This window comes from Trachypithecus francoisi, unplaced genomic scaffold (genome assembly GCF_009764315.1).
Source record: "Trachypithecus francoisi isolate TF-2019V2 unplaced genomic scaffold, Tfra_2.0 Lachesis_group21, whole genome shotgun sequence".
NCBI classification, from domain to species: Eukaryota; Metazoa; Chordata; class Mammalia; order Primates; family Cercopithecidae; genus Trachypithecus; species Trachypithecus francoisi.
In genome coordinates this window covers 27,658,008-27,669,111 of record NW_022681467.1, presented here as the reverse complement: position 1 = coordinate 27,669,111, position 11,104 = coordinate 27,658,008, and the positions used below count along the sequence as shown (strand labels likewise).

Genomic DNA, 11,104 nt, shown 5'->3' with positions numbered 1-11,104 from the left:
CTACAAAAAAAGAAAAAAAAAAAATTGCCAGGCGTGGTGGTGCATGCCTGTGGTTCCAGCTATTTAGGAGGCTGAGGTGGGAGGATCACTTGATCCTTGATCATAACTGCAGTGAGCTATGATCATGCCACTGCGCTGCAGCCTGTGCGACAGAGCAAGACTCTTCCACAACAAAAAAGAAAAAAAGAAAACCCAGGAGAAATTCACTGTGACCTTGAGTTAAGCAAAGATGTCTAACACCAAAAAGCAAAATCCATAAAAGGAGCTGGGCATGGTGACATGTGTCTGTAATCCCAGCTACCCAGGAGGCTGAGGCCAGAGGATCGCTTGAGCCCAGGAGTTTGAGACCACCAGCCTGGGCAACATAGTGAAATCCCTGTTTCAAAAATCAAACAAACCAAAAATTCAGAAAGAACAAATTACATTATTTACTTAAACTGTTTAATTGAATTGTTTACAATTTGGACTTCATCAAAATAAAAAACCTGTGCTCTTCAAAAGACAGATTTCATTGAAAATGCAAGCCAGACTAAGAGAAAAATCTTTGCAAAGCATTTATCCGATAAAGGTCTTGTCTGCAGAATACATAAGTAACTCTCAAAACTTGACAATAACCCCAAACCTAATACAAATGAACAAAAATTTAAACATCTACTTCACCAAAGAAGATATATTTGTCACCAACAATAACAAATAAGCACATGAAAAGATGTGCAACATGTCATTAGGGAAATAGAAATTAAATCACGAGATGTTATATACCTGCAAGAATGGCTAAAATTAAAAATACTAACCATACCAAGTGTTATTAGGATATAAAGGAACTGGAACTCTTGTATACTGCCGATGGTAAAATGATACACCCACCTTAGAAAAGAGCGTGGCAGTTTAGGTTAAACATACACCTGACTTCCTCTGAAGCCTGGCATTGGGTCCGCGGGGACCCACGTGGGTTCAACATGGGTATGGAGAAGTGTTATTTCTGTTCGGGGCCCATCTACCCTGGCCACGGCATGATGTCTGTCTGCAACGATTGCAAGGTGTTCAGATTTTGTAAATCTAAATGTCACAAAGACTTTAAAAAAGAAGCGGCGGGGCGCGGTGGCTCAAGCCTGTAATACCAGCACTTTGGGAGGCCGAGATGGGTGGATCACGAGGTCAGGAGATCGAGACCACCCTGGCTAACATGGTGAAACCCCGTCTCTACTAAAAAAAAAAAACACAAAAAACTAGCCGGGCGAGGTGGCGGGCGCCTGTCGTCCCAGCTACTCGGGAGGCTGAGGCAGGAGAATGGCGTAAACCCGGGAGGCGGAGCTTGCAGTGAGCTGAGATCCGGCCACTGCACTCCAGCCCGGGCGACAGAGAGAGACTCTGTCTCAAAAAATAAATAAATAAATAAATAAATAAATAAAAGAAGCGCAATCCTCACAAAGGTAGGTGGACCAAAGGATTCTGGAAAACAGCCGGTAAAGGGCTTACAGTGGATAATTCATTTAAATTTGAAAAACGTAGACATGAACTTATCAAATACCGGCGAGAGCTATGGAATAAAACTATTGATGCAATGAAGAGAGTTGAAGAGATCAAACAGAAATGCCAAGCTAAATTTATAATGAACAGACTGAAGAAAAATAAAGAGCTACGGAAGTTCAGGATATCAAAGGAGTCAAGCAAAACATCCATCTTATCCGAGCCCCTCTTGCAGGCAAAGGGAAGGAGTTGGAAGAGAAAATGGTACAGAGGTTACAATAGGATGTGGACATGGAAGATGCTTCTTACAAATCTGGAACCATTTCTTTACATACATTTGAAAATGTCCTTTGGAGACTTGGAACTGCTAAACTATTTTTTTTTTTTTTACATAAGGTCACTTAAATGAAAAGTGATTAAAATATATCTTTCCTACATTGCTATCTACTTTAAACATCAGTTATTACAGATGTTAGATTGTATCTCAGTGTTAAATCCTCACTGATAGATGTACATATGTAAATCATGAAAATTCTACTTATAGAAGTGAATGGTGGACGTAAAATGGTTATGCCGTTTGGCTAATGGCATTAGGCAGCATTTGTGTAATAGCTAACAGCAAAAATTCATGGCTAGCGATGTATAAAATAAAATATTCTTTGAAGAAAGATATTCCCTTTATTAATGTTATAGAAGGGGGGATACAGCAAGGAACTAACAATTTGTATGACAGCATCAAGTATTATTTTAAGTACTTCCTGTTTTGATTTATTTGCATCTTAGAAGAGCATAATGGCATTGTTTGATGACACCTCATTATGCTGGACTGTTTTGACCCAGTTTAACCCTTCTGATAGGAAGTTGTGGATGTTGGGTATGAGAACTGAATAATCTTTGCCTGGAATGACATTACACTCTAGAATTTCCACTTTGGAGAAGACTCAGTTCTAACTTGTGATTCCTGGTAGAACAAACTTTATTTTTCTAGCCTAGCAATGATCTACAAGCAGAGGAATCCCAGTGCCTTTAAAAATTTATTATGTGGTTTTCTTTTAAGAAGCTCCTAATTGTTTTTGGAGAGTAGAATTTATGGGTGTAACATCTGTTCATTATTTACACATAAAATAAAACCATTTTAAAAGTAAAAAAAAACAAAACCCCAAAACCATACACCTACCATATGATACAGCTATTGACTGCTTCACTTGCTCATAGCAACTTTATTTGTAATAGCCCAAATTGAAACAACCCAAATGTCCATCAACGGAGGAGTGGATAAACAAATTCCGTACAATGGAATAAAAAAGAAATGGACTATAGTCACACATAAGAACATGGATGAATCACTAAGTATGCCGAATGAAAAAGTCAGACAGGCTGAGCATGGTGGCTCACGCCTGTAATCCCAGCACTTTAGGAGGCCGAGGTGGGCAGATCACCTGAGGTCGGGAGTTTGAGACCAGCCTGGCCAACGTGGTGAAACCCCGTCTCTACTAAAAATACAAAAATTAGCCAGGCATGATGGCGGGTGCCTGTAGTCCCAGCTACTTGGGAGGCTGAGGTAGGGGAATGGCGTGAACCCAGAGGGCGGAGCTTGCAGCTTGCAGTGAGCTGAGATTGCGCCACTATATTCCAGCGTGGGCAACAGAGTGGGATTCTGTCTCAAAAAATATATATATATACACACATATATAAATAAAATATATACGTAATATATATAATATATAAAATATATATACACATACACACATGTATATATAGCGTAATATATCGTATATGATTCTCCTTATATAAAGCTCTGGGAGATGCAAATTAATCCATAGTGACAGAAACATCAGTGGCTTATTGGGGATGGTGTCTTAGTCTGTTTTGTGTTGCTATAAAGGAATACCTGAGGCTGGGTAATTTATAAAGGAAAAAAAGGTTTACTTGGCTCGAGTTTTTTTTGTTTTTGTTTTTGTTTTTGAGACAGAGTCTTGCTCTGTAGGCTAGGCTGGAGTGCAGTGGCACAATCTCGGCTCACTGCAACCTCTGTCTCCTGGGTTCAGCCTCCCAAGTAGCTAGGATTACATGCGTGTGCCACGATGCCTGGCTAATTTTTGTATTTTTACAAAATTTAGAGACAGGGTTTTACCATGTTGGCCAGGCTGGTCTCGAACTCCTGACTTCAGGTAATCTGCCCGCCTCAGCCTCCCAAAGTGCTGGGATTACAGGCATGAGCCACCAAGCCCGGCCAGCTCATGAGTTTTAAAAAATGTTTTATAATTTGTTTTTAGAGATGAGGTCTTGCTTTGTGGCCCAGGCTGAACTTCTCCTGGCCTCAAGTGATCCTCGTTTCAGCCTCCCAGAGTGTTGGGCTTACAGACATCAGCCACTGTGCCCAGTCTGGCTCATGATTCTGATGGCTGGAAAGTTCAAGACTGGGCATTTGCTTCTGGTGAGTTCCTTCTGCTCATGATGGAAGGTGGAGAGCTGGCTGGCATGTGCAGAGATAACAAGGGGAGAGGAGAAGTAGGGGTTGCAGGGAGGTGCCAGGCTCTTTTTAACAACCAGCTTTCTTAGGAGCTAAGAGAGAACACTCTCACCTCCTCTGCTCCCACCTCCCCCAGTGCACTAATCTATTCATGAGGAATCTGCTCCCATGACCCAAACGCTTCCCATTAGGCTCCACCTCCAACACTGGGGATGAAATTTCGACATGAGGTTTAGAGGCGACAAGCATGATGGTGAGAGGCTAGACGGCAGGATTATAAAAAAGGGCAGGAGGAAACCTGAGTATGCTCACTATCGAGACTGTGGTGATAATTTCATGGGTGTATGTATTAAAACTTACCAAACTGTGCAGTTCATTTTACATCAATTACATACAATTTTACAAACACGCACAGCCCTTTCAAAAGGCAGCTATAGTAGAGAGGTTGGAAGGGCAGATTCAGAAGTCTGGCTGTCCCAGGTGAACGCTACTCCATGCATCATGGGTGCCTCGCTGACCACCTCTGTAAAACGGGGCTAATAACAGAACCTGCCTCAGAGGCAGGTTGTTATCTTGCAACATATCCAAGATTAAATGGGCTAACCCATGGAAAGTGTTTGGAACATCAGAACACAGGAAGTACTCCATAAATAGTAACAAGCACCTTTCCCATTGCAGATGAGGAACTGAGGCTTAGGGTTAGAGAGGGTGGGAGGTCACAGGCCACTGTTTTGGTCTGCTTCACATCCCTTACCATGGGAAATGGTTCTTTCCTCATCAACCATTCCAAGTCATTCTGGTGGGGCTGAAATTCGCTATATCCAACACCGTCAGGAAAAGTGGCCCCAAATCATATTCCATCGCCCTGGATATAGTGATTGGTACAAGACGTGCAAATAATAATCCAAGCTGGGCCAATCAGAAATGTTTCCTGAAATTTCTCTATATTGAATAAACTGAAGTGGGGAGGGACATCTTCCCCTACCCCAACCTCCTGGCATATCCAAGTGGATCACGTAAGCCTGGAGTGATTGACATCCTGCCCTCCCTGCCTCACCCATCAGGAGGAAGACTGTGGATAACAGGACAGAGGGAGGCCAGAGACGAGCACAGTGGAAAAGGCGAGAGAGCCCTAAGGCTATCCTTTGAGTCCCTGGATCCAGTCAGACCTGAAGCAAAAAATAAACAAAATCCTTGATGACTTAAGAACCAATCAATTCATTTTTGGACTAAAACCAGTTTGACCGACATTTCTGTTGCTTGCAATTGAAGAACTGGGTTTCGTAGAGTGAGATAAGCTAACAGTAAAACATTGAAGCTGGGAATCCAAAACCAGATCTCACTGCTACCAAAACACACTTGACTGCCATTTCCCGCTTGTAGGATGAGAAGAGCAAACGACTGCAATTTAGTATGGAGCGGCTAGGCAATGGACTTGTACCAGGCAGGAAACCGCAGGAGCTGGAGCCCTGGAGAAGTCTGACATGAGAATGAGCTTCGGGGCAAACTATGCAACTAAACCCACTCGGGGAAGGTGTCTCACCTCAGACCTCCAACCCCTGCATGAGACTCAAGACAAAACAGTAGGACAATGGCATATTTATTTACAATTGGACCAAAAAAAGGCATACAGGCATTTTTTTAATTAAAAATAATAATGATGATGATTTAAAAAGTCAGAAAAATTGATGATCTTTGAACTCTTTATGAGGTGTCCATTTCCCATTCCCCCTAAAAAGAGAATCTCTTAGGGAAAGAAAAAAAAATCCAAGATCTGAATGAACAAAAGACTCCAATATCGCTCTCTACTGCTTGGGTTCCCTTTTCTCCAACCTGATGCTTGGTGGATGCCGCTTGGTGCCACAGTCACTGTGAGGCAAGATTGAGAACTTCACTGGTTTGATGGGTGAGGCTGGTAGGGCCACCCGGAGAATGTGGGGAAGTGAGGGGAGGGGCATCTTCCTAGCATCACCAGCATCCTGAGCTTTGTCTTGTGTTGGGAGCCCCACAAGGGCTGCTGCAAGGGTTAGCAGCTGCTACTTGAACCCTAATCCCTGGGTGGATTTGGTCTCTTGTAACTTAAGAGCAAATGTTTGTGATGACATGCACAGGTGGGCAGAGGTTAAGAACAGGTGTCTATGGAGGAGCCAGGCCAGCTACATGAGCCCCTTCTTTCTAAGTTGGCTTCTTGTCCATTCCTGGGGATTGGGGAAAGAACGACAGAACTTACCTTCCATCTTCCTTCTCACAAGCAGTGTTTTGGGTGTCCCCAAAAGGAGGAGGCAAGAACTCAGGTGTCGGGTAGAGGGGATGGGGCTGGCTAAAGAAGTGAGTATGACCCCGGCAGCCAGAGACGGCAGGGAGAGAACGCCCGGCCACTTACAAGAGGGGATCTGTGATCTCTGGGCCTCCCTGTCCTGCCTGAAGTTGGCCCACTGCCAGCACACCTTGGAGAGTGGTACCTCCTGGGGAGAGGGCTGGGGAGCAATCCTGAGGGGTAAGGACCCTAGCGGCCTTGGCCATCCTTTCCCAGACACAGACAAGTGGATGCTTGGCTTGGGAAATACTTGGCCCCAGGTCCAGGGTTTCTTGGCACAAAAACAGTTCACTGCAAGTCTCTTCTCTTCCTCCTTGTTGGTCCAGCAAACTCCGGCTGCTCTGAATAGGGGTGATTCCTGCTGTCTGGGGAACCTGGCCCCCAGTACTTCCAGGGGATTTTCTTGTAGCAACTAAGACTTGGGTTTGCTCCTGGTGAAAAGATGACCCCGAGGCCTGGCTGGAAACCCGGCCTTGGGCAGCCCTGGAGGAGGCTGGGGAGAAGAGGGAAAAAGAGGTCTGGCAGAGGTTGGCTGGCACTGAGGGTGCTGTCCAGGCTGGAGCTGTGCTTTGTCGTGGCCTCCGTGGTGAGGATGGGCAGGGGGAGGCTTGGAACCTCACTGAGGCTCTGGCATGTTCTCTTCCAGTTAGTCGCAGGGTGGCCAACAGCCCTGAGGAACTGAGGTGGAGACAGTGACCAAAACCCTTATCTCGGTGGATTTATCCATCCTGGATCCATTTGTTAAAACAAAGAAGAAAAAAAAAAGTCCAAACCAGAAATACACCTGAATAAACAGGTCAGAGAGTTCCTGTTGGAGGGAACTTTCTTAGCACTGAAGAAAAAGCAACCCACAAAAAAACTTATCCCCCACAGAACTGGAATAAGATGAAGAAAAATGCAAGATTATCTACAGGCCCTCCCGCCCCCTACGCAGCCCCAGGATCCAGGAACACTGTGCCAGGAGTTACATTCCAAACGAGCAGGAGTTATTTTATTTTGCGTGCCTGCAGTCCCCCACGCAGGGTGGCTTCCTGTCCGAGGACGGAGCGGGCCTGGCCGTGGTCCACTCCAATCAGTCTATCTTCACGGCAGCATAGATCTTGCGAACAAACATGTAGGCTGCATAGAAGCCGATGGTGCCCGTGAGCAGCCAGAAGGACAAGACCATGAGGGCCGTGTAGCCAAAGTAGAGGAGAGAGGGGATGAACTCCACGATGTCTAGCTGCGGCCACGAGCAGAAAGAAGACAGGGTGCGTGCTTAGTGCCAGGCTGCATGGCAAACTGGGACCCCACCCTCACTGATATCATGGGGAAACTGAGGCCTGGCCAGGGGAAGAGGTGTGCTCCAGTGGGTGGCAAGGGGCAGGCAGGACTCCTGGGCACAGCTCTGCTTCATCTGGACCAGGCCTGTGTACTGTCCTAATGCACACAGCCTCAGGGGCCAGGGTCAGAATGCCACAGGAGGAATGGCCATGGCTGTGCCCTTCCTGGTCCCCCACAGTCCCTGGATCAGTATGGCAACACTCCTGGATGGCCAGAGCAGCAGTCAGAGTGGGTGGGGCAGTGGAAGGGAGGGGTGTCCAGGATGCCCAGTTGATGGGTGACCAGGAGCCCCATCAGCCTGCCTCAGCCTTCATTCATTCTTCTCTTCCCCAGAATGCTTGGCACTTCTGTTAGCATCTCACAGAGAAAATTTGATCTTGGAGCATTTTGGACTCCTTTTTAACTGGGGTAGAGTTTAGAGGCTGGGCAGAGATGCTGGGGATCTGTGTTGTGTTATTTACAAATGGAACTAATGTGGAACCCTGGTATCAAGATATGCCCAGGGCCTGAGTAGGGCCTGTCCCAGGACTCACAGGCAGACACATGGTCATGGAATGTCAGCAGCCCAGAAGAAAACAGTAAAGAAACAAATAAAACAATATAGGTCACCATTTGAAGCCCTCTCCTAAGCCTATGGGGTGAAGGCCATGTTTTCAGGCTCAGCCCTGCAACTCTCCCCCTACCCCTTTGCTTTAAAGGGACAGGGTCTCCCTCTGTTACCCAGACTAGAGTACAGTGGCATGATCACAGCTCACTACAGCCTCACCCTCCTGGGCTCAAGGGATCCTCCTGCATTAGCCTCCCAAGTAGCTCAGACTATAGGTGTATGCCACCACACCCAGCTAATTTTTATTTTTTCTAGAGATAGTGTCTTGCTCTATTGCCCAGGCTGGTCTCAGACACTTGGCCTTAAGTAATCCTTCCACCTTGGCCTCTGAAAGCGCTGGGATTATAGGTGTGAACCACGCACACCCAGCCTCCACCTCTTCTTATATGCATTCTTGTGGCTGGAGGTGGGGAGAGGAGTGGGGGAGGGACAGGGAGCAGAACAGTGGTAAAAGGAGGTAAGGGATGAGGCAAAGAGGCAGAGACAGAAAGTTCCTCATTTTATACATAAGGCACCGTGGCTGGAGGAAGAGATGTTTTGAGTAGAGCAAGAAGACTGGAGCAGAAGGGAGGAAGGACAAGAGGCTGTGATGTGATCTCTAGTTTTTGTCTAACCGTGTTCCTTGTCTTCCATCTTCCAGATGTTTTGAGGAACACACTCAAACAAATGGTCCTGTTGGGGCCATCAATCCTAGCACAAAATAAGCTGGCTGCGGTGGCTCACGCCTGTAATCCCAGCACTTTGGGAAGCTGAGGCAGACAGATCACATGAGGTCAAGAGTTTGAGACCAGCCTTGCCAACATAGAGAAACCCTGTCTCTGCTAAAAATACAAAATTAGCCAGGTGTGGTGGTGTGCACCTGTAACCCCAGCTACTCAGGAGGCTAAGGCAGGAGAATTGCTTGAACCCGGGAGGCGGAGGCTGCAGTGAGCCAAGATCACACCACTGCACTCTAGCCTTGGCAACACAGCGAGTCTCCACCTCAAAAAAAAAAAAATCCTAGCACAAGACCTAAGCCAGTCTGCCTGAATATGTTATGCTATTGGACCTGGAAAACAGTGAACACTGGGCATGCCACCCGAACAGAGCAGCGAGAGTATTCACTGGCTGACGTATGATGGTAGAAGAAAGATAGTCTTTTAGCTCTAGGGCTGCAAAGCTGGAAGAGTAGACTCTAGGGCTGCCATTGGCCATCTTTCTACTTGGTGAAAAGATCTTGCCTGCAGACTGAAGCCAAAAAAAGCTACACAGGGCTAAGGCGTGGGCACAGAGCCCTGGTATGTATGTGTGCGTATTTTTATTTCTATTTTATTTTATTTTATTTTGAGATGGAGTCTTGCTCTGTCATCTGGGCTAGAGTGCAATGGCACGATCTCGGCTCTGCAACCTTCACCTCCAGGGTTCAAGCGATTCCCCTGCCTCAGCCTCCTGAGTAGCTGGGACTACAGGCGTGAACCACCACACCCGGCTAATTTTTTGTATTTCAGTAGAGACGGGGTTTCACCATATTGGCCAGGATGGTCTCGATCTCCTGACCTCGTGATCCACCTGCCTTGACCTCCCAAAGTGCTGGGATTGGGCCCTGATATTTTTGAGACCCTGGATCTAAGTATGGTTGAGGCTAGAACTCCAATTTCTTAGTCTTTCCAGTTATATCAGCAAATACATTCTTTTTGCTTAAGCTACTTTGAATAGTTTTAGTCACTTGCCACTTACGAGAGTTCTGATTAATATGGGCTATAGAAGAGGGAGATTAGATTTGTTCTAGATGATCCCAGAATTAAGACTAAGGTCTAAAGATGGAAGTCACAGCAAGGGAGACTGCAGTGTGAATCAAGACCTTGATAATGATAGGAGCTGTCCAGAAAGAATGGGAGTGTTAGGAGGGAGTGTCTTCTCTGTTGCTGGATGTAGGAGAGCAGGGGTCTGCAATCTTTTACTTAAAGGGCCAGATTGTGAGTATTTTAGTTTCTGTAGGCCATATGGTCCCTGTCGCAACTACTCAACTCTGCCACTGTAGTGTGAAAGCAGCCATGGACAGTATGTTAATGAATGACCATGGCTGTGTTCCAATAAAAGTTTACAGAAACATGGGGGCTGCAGTTTGCTGACCCCTGAGCTGGAGAATCATCTGTTGAGACTGTTAGAGAAGAGGGGCACAGTCACCAGACTGGAGGCAGCAGTGCAGCACCACACTAAATGATCCTTCCAGTCTTTTCCAACTTGATTGTTTTTGGGAAATGGCATTCCCAGCTTCGATCAACTCACCTACAATTCTATTTTGCAAATACGCCTGGCTGCCGCAGAGGACTGCTTGCTTCTGGGCTCTGGAGACCCAAAGTACAGCAGGTGAGAGTAAGTCTTGAGTGTTAGTTCTAGAGGTGAGGGGCCCAACAGGGCTCCTCCAAATTCCTCTCGATGGCTCATCTGGTTTGTGTATCATGTATGAATCTAGTAAAAATGTCGTGGGGACATCTGTATTCTTGCCCATGCCTCTCTCTGGGGACAGTGAGCTCTGTGAATTGCCCTAGTCCGGTAAGCCTGGCTCCCTCTTATTATTGGGCCACACTTTACCTCTGTTGGGTCACAGAGCAAGGAGGGCTCCAAGATGCCTGTGAAAACCTTTCCCATCCTCTCCTTACTCTGCAGGATCGAACAGTACTTGTGTGAAGAAGAGGACACCTGCAGAGAGACGATGCCTGCAGCCCTAAATTTGGGTTCTACTATTTAGACTATTTCAGCATTTTGTGCTTTTATCTTTATTAACTCCTTTCTACTTTTTTTCTTTCATGTTACTCTCACATTTTCCTTTCTCTCAAAGTGTTATTAGTCCCTCTTATTTCCTGTGAAGAGCCCTGCAGGTGACATACTGCTTTCAAGTCCTGCTTTGGCCATGGCTATACCTCGTAAGTTT

General features: G+C 46.1%; 1 protein-coding gene across 4 annotated transcripts in view; it reads right to left on the bottom strand.

Annotated features, from left to right (window-relative positions):
* Window positions 1-5,525: 5,525 nt before the first annotated feature.
* The window catches only part of TM9SF4 (transmembrane 9 superfamily member 4), a 57,671-nt gene continuing 52,092 nt past the window's right edge, over window positions 5,526-11,104 (bottom strand). For 2 of the 4 annotated variants that reach the window (XM_033186076.1, XM_033186077.1), the window contains exon 18: window positions 7,088-7,482. In XM_033186076.1, the coding sequence (XP_033041967.1) occupies window positions 7,333-7,482 (150 nt within the window). In that variant the 3' untranslated portion in view covers window positions 7,088-7,332. Of the gene's footprint in view, window positions 7,483-11,104 lie in introns of all 4 variants that reach the window. The other 2 variants (XM_033186074.1, XM_033186075.1) reach the window with 2 other exon arrangements.